Source organism: Heptranchias perlo, chromosome 1 (genome assembly GCF_035084215.1).
Source record: "Heptranchias perlo isolate sHepPer1 chromosome 1, sHepPer1.hap1, whole genome shotgun sequence".
NCBI classification, from domain to species: Eukaryota; Metazoa; Chordata; class Chondrichthyes; order Hexanchiformes; family Hexanchidae; genus Heptranchias; species Heptranchias perlo.
The window spans coordinates 13,645,485-13,664,723 of NC_090325.1; the positions used below are offsets into that span (position 1 = coordinate 13,645,485).

The 19,239-nt window shown below is 40.3% G+C and overlaps 1 protein-coding gene across 3 annotated transcripts in view; it reads right to left on the bottom strand.

Annotated features, from left to right (window-relative positions):
• The window catches only part of dnaaf9 (dynein axonemal assembly factor 9), a 174,741-nt gene that overhangs the window by 139,692 nt on the left and 15,810 nt on the right, over positions 1–19,239 (bottom strand). For all 3 annotated transcript variants that reach the window (XM_067981140.1, XM_067981085.1, XM_067981025.1), the window contains exons 2-6: positions 14,549–14,628; positions 9,367–9,486; positions 6,806–6,930; positions 2,500–2,596; positions 1,469–1,575 (exon numbers count right to left, since the gene is read on the bottom strand). In XM_067981140.1, coding sequence (XP_067837241.1) covers positions 1,469–1,575; positions 2,500–2,596; positions 6,806–6,930; positions 9,367–9,486; positions 14,549–14,628 — 529 coding nt within the window. The remainder of the gene's footprint in view (positions 1–1,468; positions 1,576–2,499; positions 2,597–6,805; positions 6,931–9,366; positions 9,487–14,548; positions 14,629–19,239) is intronic.

Genomic DNA, 19,239 nt, shown 5'->3' on the forward strand with positions numbered 1-19,239 from the left:
CCTCCTGACTCCCCAGAGCCTTTCCACCATCTACAAGGCACAAGTCAGGAGTGTGATGGAATACTCTCCACTTGCCTGGATGAGTGCAGCTCGAACAACACTCAAAAAGCTCGACACCATCCAGGACAAAGCAGCTCACTTGATTGGCACCCCATCCACCACCCTGAACATTCACTCCCTTCACCACTGGCGCACTGTGGCTGCAGTGTGTACCATCCACAGGATGCACTGTAGCAACTCGCCTAGGCTTCTTCGACAGCATCTCCCAAACCCGTGACCTCTACCACCTAGAAGGACAAGGGCAGCAGGCACATGGAACACCACCACCTGCACGCTCCCCTCCAAGTCACACACCATCCTGACTTGGAAATATAACGCCGTTCCTTCATCGTCGCTGGGTCAAAATCCTGGAACTCCCTTCCTAACAGCACTGTGGGAGAACCTTCACCACACAGACTGCAGCGGTTCAAGAAGGCGGCTCACCACCACCTTCTCAAGGGCAATTAGGGATGGGCAATAAATACTGGCCTCGCCAGTGACGCCCACATCCCATGAACGAATAAAAAAAAAACTCAAAGGCAAAGAGGTAGGGGTAGTGCTGGAAGCAAGGGGGTAGTAGGATAGGGAGATGTTTATGGGAATGTGAAGGGGCAAGGGACACGACGGAAGTGAAGGAGTGGGGGAAACATTAGCGATTGGGGCAATATATCAGATACAGTGTTGCAGAGCCAGGTTTTCCCCACAAACTCCATCCCAAATGCAGCCTGCAACCATTGGTGATTCTTTTCCTTACAATGCCACCCACCCTCCCACCTGAAAGAAAAAGAAGCAAAACGTTACGAGGAGAGGAGAGAAAAAAAAGACACAAGTGACTCATTTTATAATTAATGAGCTGCCCTTTCTAGTTTATCATCGGCAAATTTTACAATTTTGCCTTGGATTTTCTGAATCAAGATATTAATGTAAATTACAAACAATCGCACGATAATTTTCATGCCTCACAAATTTCCACCCATTTCTCAGCACTGGGGATAAATACATCTATCTCTGGGACTCTGATGGTTTTTGAGTCCTTTTTAGCCTGTCTCGGACTTCCAAAGAATCATAGACTCTTTGAGCACAGGAGGCGGCCATTTGGCCCATCGTGCCTGTGCCAGCTCTGAAAGAGCTAGCCAATTGGTCCCACTCCCCTGCTCTTTATTAGTCTTCTTCAAGTACATGTCCAATTGCCTTTTAAAAGTTCCTATGGAATCTGATTCCACCACCCTTTCAGGTAGTGCAATCCAGATCTGAACAACCCTCTGAAAAAATTTCTCCACCTTTCCATCATTTATAATCAGTTATGAATTTTGCCAGGTTATATCTGTTTGGGGAGACTTCTTGTGTGAATACTGTTAAATTTGTTCATTTTAATGCTACTATATATTTGCAATTTTGCACAGCACTCACATAAAATTGAAGTAAATACCTCATGTTTCATTGTAAAAAATTCCCCTCCTCCAATTCCTTCCAGAGCAAATGCTTGTACAATGGGCCACTTTTCAACAATGAACATGTCAAACTTCTGAACATGGCCTAAAAATTGCAATGGACACAGAAGGATAAGCACAATGAGGTGATCTAAAAACAGAATTACATATCCACTAAGTGAACACAATGTAATAAATAATGAGGGGCCATAATTTCATTAACAATTACACTAAGTAGGTTAAAAAAAAAGAAAATGATCCCAGGCTTACCAGCACCAAGGATACAGATATGTTGACTTTATGCTTTGGTAGTTTTAAAAATTCATCAACTATATCCAGTTCAATATCTATGGCCAAATTTAAAGTGCAAATGGAAAAACATTCCAGGTTTTTGTTTCCTCAAAAGCACCTTAAGCTATATAACCAAGTCTCACATAACTCATTTCCAATTGAGTGGTCCTAGATAACAGTCTCTTCCAAAGTAATTTAATGTGGGAAGTGCTTTGACACGGTTCAACTTTAAATGCTTGCATAAACATTGAAGATGGCAGGACAATACATTTGTTAAAATAACATGAAGTAGAAACAAAGCAAAATCTATTGACTCTGCTTGATGAGAATATAAGCTAAAAGCTAAAAGAATAAAAACTATATAAACTGTCATTCAAATCAAGTGAAAGTGAAGCTCATCAAAACTGATGAAAAATCTAAACTAACACAGGAGGTACCATAGCCAGAGTTATTGGATTGCATCCAGAATTCCAAACAGGTCAGATTTACAAATTTCACCATACCATCAAGGAGAGGTCAGATACAACCCAAAAGGAAAGGAAAATAAATTGTTGTCCTGCACTCCTAGCCTAAACTGCCTTCGCTCAATGCATTTCACATAGTACAGGCAGAAAGAGGAGACCTTAACGACCATGGGTATTTTTTTTAAAAAGGCAAATTAAATAGAAACACCTGTTGTGGCTTGCTTAATTATTTCTCACTATATTTATAATATTGGAAAACAGTTTTTCCTCTTTACCCTGGAAACTATATGGAACTCGAATTCGACAACAGTCTCGCACCATATCCACAAAGCTGGTAATTTTAAACTCCTCTGCCGCCTCTTCATCTTCATACTAAAGGAAAGAAGTTTAAACCCAGTAAGTTGCAGAGTAGAAAATTGTGCTCATGTAATAAATGATAATTATAATAAATTTATGTATTAGACAAGTAGCCTAAACATCCATCCCCTTCACTGTATACTATCGACAGGATGCACTGCAGTAACTCACCAACTTCTTCGGCAGCACCTCCCAAACCAGTGATCCCCACAACCTAAAAGGGCAAGTGCAGCAGGTGCAAGGGAATGCCATCACAAGGTTCTCAAGTCACACACCATCCTGACTTGCACAAATATCACCATGCCTTCATCGTCATTGGTCAAAATAGTGAAACTCCATACCTAACAGAATTGTGGGAGCACCTTCACCACATGGACTGCAAAAGTTCAAGAAGGCAGCCCACCACCACTTTCTGAAGAGCATCTAGGGATGGGGCAATAAATGCCACCGGCTATGCCACGACGCCCATATCCCGAGAATAAATGTTAAAAAAATGCACTGTTCTGCTGCTAAAGTGTAACTGTTTGTAATTGATTGTGTCCCACTAAAGCCACAAGGTGTATTGCTGTGCCTTCCCGAGACAATTAAAAAGGTCAGTTGTTCTGTAGCAGAACCACAAGGCAATTTGCTTAAAAACAACTTCCATTTTTAAAAAAAAATGCACTTAGTGAAGTTAAGTGAAAGGTTTTTTCTGTTAAGGATGTTTAATATTTCAAGTGCAACACAGGAATTTCTGTATGTGATACCTGCAATGTAACAAACTCAACTCAAAACTTGTGTACATTCGTGGATGTCCATTGGCTTTGATTAGAAATTGGATGGCAGACTGTTTTACAAGGATAACCATGTTACACTGTGCACCATGAATCATTTAAGGCCACAAAGTTTAATTGCTCCTAAGAAAACAGAGGCCAAGTTCAACCAAAGCTTTATTGTTCGATTGAATGAGTGATTTTTGCAGATGAGACTACAAATCAGCTTTGCAGATTGGAATGTGCTCATCTTCCCAAAACTAAGTCCAGAGAGGGGCATGCAGTATATCAGATTGTAGTTCAGAAGCACTAAGCATTTTAAGATTCTTACAGATAAGTTAATATGACATACCATAGGGATCTCCTGCAATGTTAGAGTTTATGCTGTTCTAAGGTATGGAAGTAGATAAAAGTGAACATCTGCAATTGAAATAATTTAGAAAGAAGTTTGCAAGAGGTCTCCCTCGCGTCAGTAAAATATTTATGATTGCTTCTTGAAAAACAAAGTTTTCCTAATGCACCTTCACTGCATAAATAAATGTGTTTATATTCTCTCTCTGGAAGAAAAACTTTAGACTTGATTGTTTCAATAAACATGCAAGTTGCATATATAAACAACCCAGTACAAACAGCAGTCATGTGAAGAGGAAAAAACAGCTGATCCCAAAACATAACTCAATTTTTGTTGTGTATATCAGCTATTTTTCTTTTTGACTACTTGTGTCACTTCCAAATTTTGCATCTGGGTGTCAGTATATTCTGGATGTAGCGAGCAGAGCAGCATAATTTAATTTTTTCGTAACACAAGTGCTGAATCCGCTCCCTTCCTCTCTCAACTTTAAAAACAAGTGTTGATGAAAGTTCTGACGTGAAACTTTTACTCAAAAAAGCTTTATGAAGAAAAAAAACTATTATAGAATAATTCTTTGTAAATCCTATTTCCACCGATAAAGTCACAAATTTTTTTTGGTGATAATCAATAAAAACTGACTTCTTCCCAAATTTGAGGGAAAAAAAAGCAAAATTTCGCTTCGGAGAGATGTGCATGCATTACATTCATAATGCACATGGAAGAGCCTTGATAATGACTACTGCTAGTGTTAGTAACAAAATAGATACACTGCAGGCATCAGAATATATAGTGCATAGCACAAACTGCAAAATTCAATTTCAGATTTCAGTCAGAGTTTAAAACAATTGTGCTCCAAGATACAATGGTGGTGGTATGCTGCTTTGAATGTCCATTTTTGTATCACTCAGTCCACCCACAAATACTATCAATGTATTTTACTGCTAAAATAGCTCGACAGTTTTTGGATATTGTGGAAACTTTTTCTGCATTACTTTTGAAACAATCACTATGAAAATGGTGTCTGTGAACTGTAAATAATTGTTGTCATTTAGGTTAACTGTATCTTGCTGGTCTTTTGCTGGTTTTATTGGGGTTTAGTATGCAAAGAAAAATCTGACTTTAATGATTTTCTCCGGTTGCTCTAATTTTCTCCCCAGATTTTTGATTATAAAAATAAAAACTGAAAAATACCTGGAAAATCTCAGCTTTAAACCTGGCAATAACAATTGACTTCAAGGATGAGGAAAGATGTTTGAACTGTGAAAAATAAATCTATTTTTGCAAAGAATCATTGATTTGGTATTCTCATTATAAACAAGAGAAAGCAAAATGCCATAACCACTCCATTTGTCTGTCTCTTTGAACTAACCTCTGAAGTAAATATTAAGCACTTCGTAGTTTTGAAACCCTTTGGATAAACAAGAAAAAACTCAAATCATATTACAGCATGAAGAAACGGACTCCAATTTTTTGAGCAACTGGATTGAAGGATTTTCATCACTTTAGATTTTGAAATTCTCCACCCCCGTTTAATTTTTGTTTTTTTTTTGATAGATTTTCCTTGCTGGGATAGTTAGATTTGTAATTTGCTCTTTTTTCAAAAAAAATTATTCAAAAAGTCTAATACGACAGCATGACACCGGAAGTTTGTCACTGGAGGAACAGGAAGTACACAATTGTGAGATTTTTAACAATATTCTACTGGATCTCCCATGTTACTGCTCATGATAAGTTGAAGGATTCATTGTTTTAGAAGGACAAGACAGGAACAATATACTATTTGGAGTACACTGTACACTTCAACAGCAGAGTGATACATGTGTATCTAAGGCTACAAGGTGCAATTATTCTGCATTCTCGAAAATCAAGAATTGGGTCATACTAAATTTGTTTCATTTTTTTCTAACTGTTTAAGACCACAAAATCTAATGTTGAACTAAACAGGCCAAGATCAATCAGAATTTTGCAGAATGGGAAGTACTGGCCGGTATCAAGTGCAAGTCAGAAGCACCCAGCAGCTGGTCTGGCTTTTTTTTCTTTTAAAAGATTGCTTTTCATCTGTAACAATGGCATCTGCATATGCTAACGTACTGCTTCCAATAGATTATTGGTAGACCTCGCATGGCGTTAATGATAATAAGTCAGAACATACGGTCTCTCTCACGCATCTCCACTGTCTTCATGTTACTGCTTCTCTCTGCCACTCTCCACTTGTTTCTTTTTCTCTTCTGCTCTCTTTCTCTCATTTCTGGTGGAAATTGGTGGGTGGCATCGGAGGGAGGCCACAGACTCTATTAAGTGACGGGTGCAAGGCCCAAGTCATGGGAGTTGTCAGGTCAGGGAAACATGCAAGCATCATGGGTGAAAGGTGCTTGCCAGAGCCAAGGGTTTCCTTTGGGGTGATGGGTTGCAGGACCGCAGAGGAACTTTTGGGCCTAAAGTGGTAGATGCAGGGAGTTTGATAAAGGGTTGCATTTATGCTTGGGTTCTTATGGTGGGGGAAGCATCTGGCTAGTATGCATGGCAACGGTGGAAAGCAACATGACGAAAGCAGCAGCAGAAAACACCACAAGAGGAAGGAAGCTCCCTCCCCCTTTGCTGGATGCCTGTTCCAACAACACTAACTTCATCTCCACCCTGATTCCTCCTTCCCAAACATTCTATCCCAACTCGATTCCATATACTCCGTCACCCCCTTTATTACGACTGTCACCATTCCCATCCCATTCACTCCCTATCCCCTCACTTCCATCAACTCCCCCAGCCTTGCCCCTTTCCACCACCACTTACCAACAGTGGCAAGAAAGGGTGGTGGGACAAGTGAGATAGTGTGCACCAAGTCTGATGGTGAGAGCAGCTGACCAAAGTCTTAAGGCAGCACAACAGCAAGGATGGACAGATACAGCAGTGAGGAAGCAGGCAGTGATAAATAAACTGTGTTTGTATGATTCTTTAGACACAATAATTCTGAATTGTGGAAAAATGAAGGGCTGGGTATTAATGCTACATTTGTCCCCTTTAGTTAGATTTTTAGAAAACTGAAAAATAAATCTCAATAAGGATACTGCAACATGGTGAACCTTGCATACCTCTTCAGCTGAAAATATTTTTACAACTTACCTCTTTTTCTGTCATACAGTGTATGTGTAGGTTCCTCCATTGTGCTACATAAGGCAGGAGATAGTTATAATTTACAGGGTTACAGTACAGATGAACACTCTCCGACTTTATCAACAGAATTACATCTGAAACAGAAAGGGGACAAAATACCATCAAGTTTTCAGCTTTTAGTATTTCATATCTGCCAGTTAGCAATTGACAATGTTAATGATTATTTTGTAATCCTGCTTTTGGCAAGGATATGGGGTTGAATGAACTTCTGCGTGTACAAATGTAAAAGAAAATTTGACATCTTAGCACCAGGAACCCAGAAAATCAGTCTTTTTGCAATGTCTCCAAAAATTAAAAGTATTTATGTTGTAACATGAAATATGTACTATAAAACTGAGTCCACACTTTTCCAACACTATTGCAGTGGTTGGTGACTTGAGAAGTTAGATGGCAGCAAATGACAGTGACCTTGCAAAACACAACCACTGGGTAAGGACAGAAACAGGAGCCTCAGGGAAATGTAGTGTTGGCATGGAGACCAAACCAGATGGGAGACATTGCATTGAAAAATACTCCTGTTGTCAAATTTGGATCAGCTGCTTTTTCTTAATTAATGATGACAGGGCTTCCCACCGTAATAATTTTAATTAAACATATTGAGAATGGATGTTTTGAAAAATAAAAAATGCATTTTGGTTTGTTCTTAACCAATTCTTCTGTATTCAGAATTTTAAAAAATATTTCTGAAGGCCACATCAAATCTTGGGAGTATGTGAATACAGGATTTTCACCTGTGATCTGATCCCAACTGTGCTAATGCAAGCAGGTGCCTAAAAGGAAAAAATATCAGGAGAGGGGATTTCCACGGGCCGCTTTTAACACCATTTTTTTTTCAGACTGCTTTATTAAGGGGAAAAAGAAACAGGTAGCTTCAAAGGGCATCACTGCAGGAATTCCTCAGGGCAGTGTCCAAGGCCCAACTATCTTCAGCTGCTTCATCAATGACCTTCCCTCCATCATACGGTCAGAAGTGATGATTGCACAGTGTTCAGCTCCATTCGCAATTCATTCTTCATTAGTAGTCCATGGCCACATGCAGCAAGACCTGGACAACATCCAGGCTTGGGCTGAGAAGTGGCAAGTAACATTCGTGCCACACAAGTGCCAGCAATGACCATCGCCAACAGGAGAGAGTCCGACCATCTCCCTTGACATTCAATGGCATCACCATCTTCAAATCCTCCACCGTCAACATGCTGGGGGTTTCTATTAACCAGGAACTAAACTAACCAGCCACATAAATGCCATAGCTACAAGAGTAGGTCAGAGGCTGGATATCCTGTGACGAGTGACTCACCTCCTGACTCCCCAAAGCTTCTCCACTACCTAAAAGGCACAAGCCAGGAGTGTGATGGAACACTCTCCACTTGCCTGAAAGGGTGCAGCCGCAACAACATTCAAGAAGCTCGACACAATCCAGGACAAAGTAATCCGCTTGATCAGCAGCCCATCCGCCATCTCAAACATCCATTTCCTCCCCCACCTGCGCACCGTGGCTGCAGCATGTACTATCCACAGGATGCACTGCACAACTCACCATAGCTTCAACAGCACCTCCCAAATCTGCAACAACCAACACCATCTAGAAGGACAAGGGCATCAGGTGCATGGGAACACCACGACCTCCAGGTTCTCCAAGTCATACACCATCCAGACTTGGGACATATATCGCCGTTTCTTCATTGTCACTGGATCAAAATCCTGGAACTCGCTACCTAATAGCACTGTGGGAGTACCTTCACCACACGGACTGCAGCAGTTCAAGAAGGTGGCTCACCACCACCTTCTCAAGGGTAACTAGAGATGGGCAATAAATGCTGGTCTTGTCAGCGATGCCCACATCCCGAGAATGAATTAAAAAAAGAAATTCTCATAAGCAGCAATTTCAGTCTGCCCTTTCAAGTAATCCCTGACAATTTCCAGTGTTAGTTTGTCCCACTTTGGGCAACGACATTAATGCACACATGAATTTTCACACACCTTGCACAATAAAACGGTCCCTGCTGCTCCTTACATTATTTTTTACTTAATATTCCTTCCAGGTGTGGATGTTAGTGATGCTGGGATTCAGTGCTATTTCCTCTCCTTTACTTTTTCTCTAATACAAAAAGGGCCATCAGACTGCCACATGCAATATAAATGCTGAACACCCTCACCTCATAATATCATTCCTCTGTTTTGCATCACTGCCTACAAAAGGAGGTATAGAACTGCAATGAACCCCTGCATCAGCAACATTAACCCCACAATTTTTTTTCTCCTTTCCATTGCCATACACCTTCACCATCCAAGAGGATGATTCTACATCTATGAGTACTTGATTACAACTCTGGGCACACAAAATGGAAAGTGTTCCAATCTCCCAACACTGACATCCCTCGCCTTAATAAGCACAATATTGGGGGAGAAAGTTTATGTAAAAAAAAAACAAAAAGGGCAATCTTGCGGGTTTAATAATTCAATCATGTACTCTGTGGGCCTGGAAGTTAGATTATATGTTATATATTTACCATCGAGCACTTCTTCTGGCAAATCAGTCACGTCAGAATCAATATTGGTCAGGTTATACAGATCAAACAGCAGATAATTTGCCAGTTCTCTACAGCCTTCATTGTATCTGCTATCAATACCTGCAAAAGAAAAGAACATAAGTCACTTGGTAACCACACAAAGAAAACTTGTCAAATGCGCAATATGCAATTGGTACTTCAAACCATTTACTGTAATAAATGTAATGATATTAGGACCACTGCTGTTTGCTAGATATATATATTATAATGACCTGGACGGTATATTTCAAAGTTTACAGATGACACAAAACTTGGAAATGTAGTGAACAGTGAGGATAGTAGCAGACTTCAGGAGAACATAGACATACACAAATCTCTGAAGGTGGCAGAACAAGTTGATAAGGCTATTAAAAAAGCAAAAAGTGCTGGAAACGCTCAGTGGATCAGGCAGTATCTGTGGAAAGAGAAAGTTAACGTTTCAGGTCGATGATCTGTCATCAGAACCTCTGATTAGGAGGATTTCTGGTCAGAGTTGCTGCTGGAGCATAGAAAGCTTTGCCACAGAGGATGATTGAGGCAGAGACCACTGCATCTTTCAAGGAAAAACAAAATGCAAATCTGAAGCAGAGAAAGATAGAGGACTGAAAAAAGAGCAGGGCAATGGAGTTAATCTTGGATTGCTCTAGTAAAGAGCCAGCTCAGACACAATGGGCCGAATGGCTACTTCTATGATATAAATGTCTACAGTTCTAATCTAAACTTTTACAGAAAAAAATTCCAGTGTGAGAGCATGGGAGAAAGCGATATTACACATACATTTGTGTGTGAAAATGAGAGAGAAAATATTAATCATGTTGCAGTTTTCACCGTACTCCTACGGAACAACAAGATGTATCCCAACAAATCAGGCAGAAATTCACAGATGGAGACCTAAAAGCCGTAAAAATAATAAAATCTTACAGCTTTTTGTCAAGTTTAAGACGTTATATAAAAACACTGAGCAAGAGGTACCATTTCAAATGAGGCACCATTTCAAATGAGGCTTTTCTGCATTACTGAGGGGGACAGATGTTTGCAGTACAATGGTTGCTTGGAGCCACCTGATGCTGACTTGCATATTGTAGGCAGAGTCAGCCATCCGGGCCCAGACAATGAGGAATGACAAATTTAGGTGCTGGTCATGGAAGACTCAACTATGTGCAAGAAACCTTCCTGGTCAATGTCCCACCAATTGCAGCTTCAGGAAGAAATAAAAGATCCACCATGGGAGGCAAGGAGAGAAAATGATATAATTACCAGCACAACTTCCATGGCATTGCTCAAATTGCGTGTGGGGATTTATAAGAACATGGGTGTTACTGCTAACTACCATTACCAGGGACATTGACTTATCACCTCTGGGGGCGAACCAAGGATTTGGAGCGCTGAGGGTTCAGGCATGACGTGGATAGGATCTCGGGCTCTAGCAGTACATTGAGGTGTCCCAGTGCACAGAAGTGAAGAGTAGGGATCTGGAAAAACTGCAGAGGGAGGTTCTGTGAACTATGAGGAAGATTCTAGGATTTGGGAAAATTGAGGAAGAAGGTCTCAGGGTTCGGGAGCATTGTACCAACCAAACTCCACTTTTCCCATTGTAGCAGTTTCTGCCTTTAAACCTCTGGGTTAAAGCATTTAAGGGTAGACTTATTAAAGTGAATGGAGAGAAAATCATGGGTTAAGTGAGAGAAAATTTACCCTTTTGGTGAGTGTACCAACATACAATGGTTAACAAATTTCAATAAATAACCAAAAATGAATTCATTTACAAAATTTCCAAGCTAAAATCTCAGAAGAGAAAGGCTTTTTAAACTGAATGTACAACTGAATAAAGAGACATGTGACTAAGAGTGAGTTTTCTTTCCTGATTGTCAAACAAGTAACCACCACAAATGCTGATCACAGGTAAGTGATCAAGTCACAATAGTAAACAGCATTTGTGAAATAAAGCTTTGAGAATCTACTCTACAATTGCTTTCAGCGTCTTTTGGAAATAGAAAAGAAACTGTCAAATTCTCTAAGTATAAGGTTTCTGCCCTTCAACTTTTGTTGATGCACAGAATAAACGCTGGGAAAGTTTGCAAACTGCTCATACGCATACGCAGAATTCACAGATGTGCTTCAATGTGTACTCCAATTGTTGAGGTACTGCTATCCAGTCAAAGCCCAGGGTTTTTAGACAGGCTGAGACCTTGAAGTTAAAACTTTAATGAAGGCATTAAGTAAATAGAGATGGGTAAATTTCACCATGTCCTTTCTATAATGATTTTAAAAATCTTGCTTAAAATCATTATTTTGTAAATTAGAAATTTCAGCTCCAGGAAAAAAAATTGATTTTTTTTTTCAAAAATCATTGTGATTCAATTGTTTTGTTCAACCACCCAAAACAGTGCATGTTGGTAAATGGATATATATTAAGCTAACAAATACCAATTCTATATACGAAATACCAAAGGGGAAGCGAATAGAGCAGTGAACCCCAGCAGCAATAAGTGGTGCACAAAACAGAAAATACAAAATACTGAAGCAGCAGAACAGAGAGCAGTGGGGTGCATGCAGGGCTGGGAGAGGGGGAGAAATAGCAGAAACTTCTTGGAGACTCAATCTGTCCCGAAGCAACCTGGCAGACTGCCAAAAACAAGGCCACAAACACATCTTAGAAACACAAGATCAGTGTCTTGTAAACATTCCGGCAGGCACTCAGAGGCTTTGAAGTAGCCTCTATGGAAAATAAAAATGCACTGGTTAGGCTTAACAGTGAAGACCTAACCTGAAAAAGTTAGCTGGAAAAGTCTCATGAAAATTCACACCCATGGGATTAAAGGGGCAGTGGCTGCATGGATATGAAATTGGCTAAGGGATAGAAAGCAGAGCATAGTGGTGTACGGTTGTTTTTCAGACTGGAAGGAAGTGTGCAGTGTACCCCGGGGATCAGTGTTGGGACCACTGCTCTTTTTGGTATGTATTAATGACCTGGACTTGGGTATACAGGGCATAATGTTGAAGTTTGCAGATGACATGAAACAGTGAGGAGGATAGCAACAGACTTCAGGAGGACATAGACAGATTGGTGAAATGGGCAGACACACAGCAGATGAAATTTAATGCAGAGATGCGTGAAGTGATGCATTTTGGAAGGATGAGGAGAGGCAATATAAACTAAATGGTACAATTTTAAAGGGGGTGCAAGGACAAAGAGACCTGTGGGTATATGTGCACAAGTCTTTGAAGGTGGCAGGACAAGTTGAAATAGCTTAAAAAATTTTACGCAGCAAGTTGTTATAATCTGGAGTGCACTGTCAGAAAGGGTGGTGGAAGCAGATTCAATAATAACTTTCAAAAGGAAATTGGATAAATACTTGAAGGGGAAAAATTTACAGGGCTACAGGGAAAGAGCAGGGGAGTGGGACTAATTAGATAGCTCTTTCAAAGAGCCAGCACAGGCACGATGGGCTGAATGGTCTCCTTCTGTGTTGTATCATTCTATGATTCTAGGAAAATAGTTTACTTAAACAGAGGAGGGCAAACCAAAGTACAGAAGGAAGAAAATGGTGAATAGTTGCTCTAAAGTTAGTTGGCTAGGAGAAAGGTTAGGAATATTAACAATGTACTGGAGCTGTGAAGCATGTCTGAATAATGCTGCAGGTATGGGGGTTTACATCTTCTGTACATATAGAATCATAGCAAGGTTACAGCCCCATGAAGCCCCATCTAGTGGTAGAAGGACAAGAACATCACCTCACGGAGTTACCCTCAGTCACACACCATCCTGACTTTGGTATATGTTGGTGTTACTTCATTATCACTGCTTTAGGGGACCCAACACCATTGCAAGAGCACCATCACCATAAGGACTACAAGAGCTCAAGGAGAAAGCCCAGCATCACCTTCTCAGGGAATTAGGGATGAGCAATAATTGAGGCCCTGCCAACGTCACCTACATCTTTATAACAAAGTGCAGTGCTGCAGGCACAACAGCTAGTAGTTCTCACTTACTGGGACATTCTATCAAGGCACCACCAAAAACCAAGACAGAATGGTAATGCCCAAATAAGGAGTGCGTGACAAACACAGCAAATTTAATATATTGTATAGGCTCTATAGAAGGTATTTGATACCTTTAAAAAGGAGCTGGATTGACATACACTGAGTCGGCAAACTGAAGGTTATAGTGGTGTTAATCGCGTAACATTTTTTCAGGGGAGGTAGAAGGAACCTCGTGCTCCCTGAACTAGGAGAACAACAGGTGCTTGGGAAATAAGTCCCTAATAGAATATATATGACCTCAGTATCAATCGGGCTTGCTGAGCCAAATGTCCTTTTCTCACTATAGATTTGTGTTCGATTGTACTAAGATAACACATGATTCCAATGGATCTGCCACTGTGTCTCCAGAGAGGAACCTGGTACTACAGATAATTTTTTTAAAATACAAAACCATTTACTTTTATTGTAGTACTGACTACAAAGTACTCCATTAATCTAGAATATCAAAAATGTACGGAAAAATCCGAGACACAGACATAATGATAATTGATTCCTGTCTCTCCGTTTGGAAAACTGCCATTTCAAGTCTCTTGCACAAGGACGTTGCTCCAATGACAGATTACAGGTACATCATCAGCATAAGAAACTGGCAACAGGGACCAGCACAAATGGTTATCTAGAAACACTTGAGAGTTAATACTATCCAAGTTCTGCTGTCTGTAGCACTCATCTAGTACTAATTTTTCTCAATTTGATGCATCTGGGTTAACGTCCAGACTCATCCCAAATGCTAATTTCTAGTTTTCTTACAGAACCAGTCATGATCTATACATTACTGAAGTAACTTATTAGCAGAAGAGATCACCCAGAATGTGGGTCTGCAAGGAGCAAAGGGGAGAAATCAATAATGAAAATTAGCTGTTCTACAGAGTCGGATATCTTTCCATAATTTTTTCATTGTAATTGAATTGTGGGAAAGGGCAAGATTTAGGTACTGATAAACCCAAAAGGTGCTCTTTGAGTAGTTAACCATAAAGTTACCTTCTGTTTACATGTTCACTGCCAAGGAAAGTGAACATTTTAAGCAACTTACTTGGCATGTAATTACTCATTGTGGTTAAATCTTACAAATAAGAATTCTGTAAGACCTGAAACATACCCAGAATGCAGAGAATTCCATCAGATTTTGGCTTGTTGCTGTAATTCAGGATGGCTTGAACTTGTCGAAGACGACTGCAGCTACAAAACAGAGAAGAATATAAATTTGAAATAACTTGTCATGGAAGTGCACCCTATCCTGCACAAAGCAGAAAGAAACCAAAGTCATAATATCATTATATCTTGCACAGACATTACAGTTCACAGTACAGTATCATCATATTTTCTATTATGATGTATTTATCAGTCACAAAAATTAAAGAAAAGGATTAAAGTCATAATACAGTTACTGTACAGGAACAAAGGAGGACATACCATTTGCAAAACATAAGATAAAAAGAGTTGAAGTTTGAAATGCTTGCAAAGCTCAGTCAGAAATCTAAAAGTAGACATTTATTATGAGTAATCTTCCAAACTATCCACAGTGCTGTCTATCAAGAGTTACCACAGGTTAGGAATTGACATTTTAGTGTATAACCAAGAACTGTGGAGTGTTAATACACGCAAGTACACTCAAACATATTTCTGCAGGACTTGATTATCATAGCAGCCTTACTTACCGCCAGCAATGTAAACTATGCATTATTAGAAGCGTAATTTTATACTGCAATCTATAGTAACTAACAACAAACCCCACCACCAACCATATAGCCAGCCTAATCATTGACACGTTAATGTTATGCCTGGCACTGTAACCTGAGCTCAATATTGAAGCTCACGGATGCCACCATTAATGGAGGTGCCCTGTTTGTAGTGCTGTAGAATTCACTTGCAAGGAGTGGGGGGGGGGGGGGGGGGGAGGAGGGGGGGTTGAAAATGTGTACACACTCACCCAACTTGCAATAGGAACAACAACACAACCTGCATGTTTCTGCAGTTCTTGTGAATTTTCTCTTTACTATTGCATGCAAATAACCACAGCTGGGAAGGTATCCTGCAACAGGGATTTGGCTACCAGTTAATGCTTCAGAATCAGTTCGGGGGCAAAGTTCCAACTGAGCTGGGATCACGAGTGGTCTGAAACGAGTCACTTCTAGCTCTTCACAGTGGAAAATTTTTCAGTCAAAAAATCAAAAATCAAATGTCAGTTGGATTTTAAATATAAAGAGGAAAAACGTGCATTTACATAGCACATTTCATGTCCTTAGCGCGTCCAAAGCTCTTCACAGCCAATTAATTGCTTTTGAAGCATAGTCACTGTTATTTTGCAGGCAAATGCGGCAGTCAATTTGCGCACAGCAAGGTCCCACAAACTGCAATGTGATACATGGCCAGATAATCTATCCTTGGAGGTGTTGACTGAGGGATAAATGTTGGCCAAGACACCAGCAGAATCCCATTCCTGTTCTTCAAACAGTGCAACGGAATCTTTTACATCCCACTGAACAGACAAACAGGGCCTCGGTTTAACATCTCACCTGAATGTGGTACATCCAGTAATGCAGCATTCCCCAAGTACTGCACTGAAGTAATGGTCCAGATTATGTTTAAAGTCCTGGATTGGGGCTTGAACCCGCAATCTTTTGACTCACATACAAGAGTGCTACTACTGGGACAAAGAAGTTTCTGTATTGCTGCCACTCAGAAGCTCTACAGTAGACCATGTGATTTTTAAATGGTTCATGCCTGTCTATTCCCATCCCCTCCCAAACAAAATCACTACACAAGTCAACATTCTGCACTTTAAAACAGGACAATTTCTACTCCTGTAGCATTGAGTGTGTAATGAATTCGCAACCACTAAAGAAAAGTGTATAACCAACAAAATATTTTCTAACAAAAGCAAGGTATGCTATTCTCTAATACACAGTTGAAGTAAAACCCAATACCAATGCAGTTTAAAATAACATGATACCCTAGCAATTCAGAGCAATTGAAGTGGTTCATTTGTAGCAGCTGGCTGCTTATCACTGCCTGCCAGGACACCTGCCAACAGAAGATATCTGGCTGAAAATGGAATAAAGCCACCCTTAAAACTCCAACAGTATAGATGGTGTAGAAAAGCAAATATGGTTATCCACATTACTCCGCTGGCTAAATGAGTTAATAATAGCTGAACCTCACAGGCCAGAAAAAGTGCCAGGTTAGATCCCTGGTCAGTGCTTAATTAACCAATTGACTGCAACTGGATTGACATATTGTCAGGGACCTTGCATTGACTTTGCACCCCTGGGTTGAGAAGAGGCAAAACAACTGAGCCAAGATTCGCACTCCTGCTGGAATTGCATTTGGGTGAACATCAGGCAAGAATAGGACTGAAGTCAGCTGTCATTTCGTGCAGTCAGATAGATTGCTGGCCACTTGTGCAAAGTTAACTGGCATCCATTGAACAGGAACTCAAAGGAAACCCAGAAGAACTGGCAGAAATAGGAAAGAAAAAGAGAAAATACATTCAAGGGTAAAGCATAAATCAAAGTTTAGAAGGAAGCAAGGTAAAACTTGCACTTAGTGCCTTTCACATCCTCAGTGCACCCCAGAGCGCTTCAATAAATTACTTCTAAGTATATAGTCACTTATGCAGGAAGATGCAGCCACCAATTTGCATACTGAAAGGTCCCACAAACAGCAAATGAGATAAATTGACCAGTTAATTTATTTTGGTGGTGTTGCTTGAGATAAATGTTGACCAGGTCGCCAGGAGAACTCCCCTGCTCTTCTTCAGATAGAAGACATGAATGAACAGCTCAAACTCAGACATCATTTGAATTGATCATATGTTACTGTGTAACACTCTAGGCTATGCATTGTCCAAATTATCCATACTAATTTCAATATATTGTGCACAAATCAGATCTTTTAACCTAGTGATAGCAGGATTGCTGTAATGTAAAAATCTTATTTATATTCGAGAAATTGTATTAAATAAAATTTAGGAACTCAGATAAAAAATGTTAGGCAAGCATTCAAAACCCAGTATTCTTCAAATATCATATTACACTGACAAGTTTGAACTTGCCAAATTTTTTTCATATATATTAATTTTGGAACATCACTTAAGCTGTCACTTCTCCCTGAAGGATTTCTTACTGTTCTAATCATGCAGATCGGCTATGATTGCTAGATCATTACAGTATACTGTGCAAATACATCAATATTGATAGATGGGAGAAAAATAAAATGATAGTGAACATTATAGCAGTCATACGAACCACGTAGAAAGCAATGACGTTATTTCTTTCCATTATAAGCTAAAATCAGGAACAGATTTATCTGCAAAATTTTCAGATATGAGGCAGAAATCCTACTTGTCTTCAAAGAGTCAAACACCCAGCTTACTTCATCTTTGGCAGCAGACTCATGCCACGAGGCAAGCGTGCTTTCATGGCAAAGTGTCACAGTTCTACTCTGAAAACGTATACTGTGCTTGCTTGTAAAAGTCATAATACTTTTACAAGCAAGCACAGTGTTTTAAGAGTAGAGACTGCAAAAATGTATGAAAAAGAATAGTATGCAATTACTTAATTTTGCAATTTAAGTTGTCAGACATATTAACATTCAAATGCACTTAATGCTTTTTAACAGAATGGTTATTAGAATGATAAATGATTTTGGTCCTCTCAATTCAAATTACAATGTCTATCTAAATTCCTGGAAAATAAGGGGATTTTGGTTACATAGAACAATTTGCCACTGGTCGTCATTAGAAACCAGATTATGCAGTTGCCAATGGAATTACAATATCTGAGTTGAATCCCTCAAACTTTTTCACCCAGCTAAACAGTAAGACACTATAGAAAGTACAATGTGCAGCATTATGTGAAATTGAATCACGGGTTCTATCCACTAAATAATTCAGTTTCTTTTCACTGATATTGCAGGTGGTCATCAGGAGATTCTGAAAAGTTAAACATTAAGTGACTCACAACGGAAAGGAAATAAAATCAAAGCATAGCCACTCCGACCTCCACCACAGCAACACAAACACAACATCCTCTAAACACACAAGGCACCTAGGGCATGATTTTAATAAGGCAGCGGGACGGTAGTGGGGGAGGGGGGGGGGGGGGGGGGAAGGGCGGAGTCAACGGGCGCGCAAACGCGAATAAAAACGTAGTGTTCTCCACGCGATCGCAACTTAATTGGTGCTCGTTAATCTTGTTTCCGGGTTTGCCGTCCAAAAGCTGCACAGTAGGCGGACATGACAGGCTGTCAGCTGCAGCGTCTAGATTTAAAGGGCCATTGCTCCAATGGATTTTGCTGGAGCAAGGAGCAAGAAGACACAATGGAGCAGAACAGTAGCAAGGCTGCTCCAAGAGTCAGCAATGCCTCACATGAGGTGCTGCTGGCTGGGGTGAGGGAACTATTTTGCCCGACCGACAGGAGGCAGCGCCCTGCCTCTGCCACCAAGAAGGCCTGGCTCGAGGTGACAGAGGAGGTCATGAGCAGGAGCAACATATCCCACACTTGGGTCCAGTGCAGGAAACGTTTCAATGACCCAACTAGGTCAGCAAAAGTGAGTACGCTTACTGATTCTCCTGCATTCAGTGTTGCACATCACCTCCACCAACTCATTCTGCACTGCCAAGACTACTCCATCACATCACTCCCCACTTAAGGCTCATCCTCAACTTACCTGCACTTCCTCACCTCCCCATTTGTGACCCCACCACAACCACGCACCTCAATCCTGATCCAATGTGATGTCTCTGTCTGATACTCACCCTCTGATGCACCTCCTTCATAGTCAGCTTC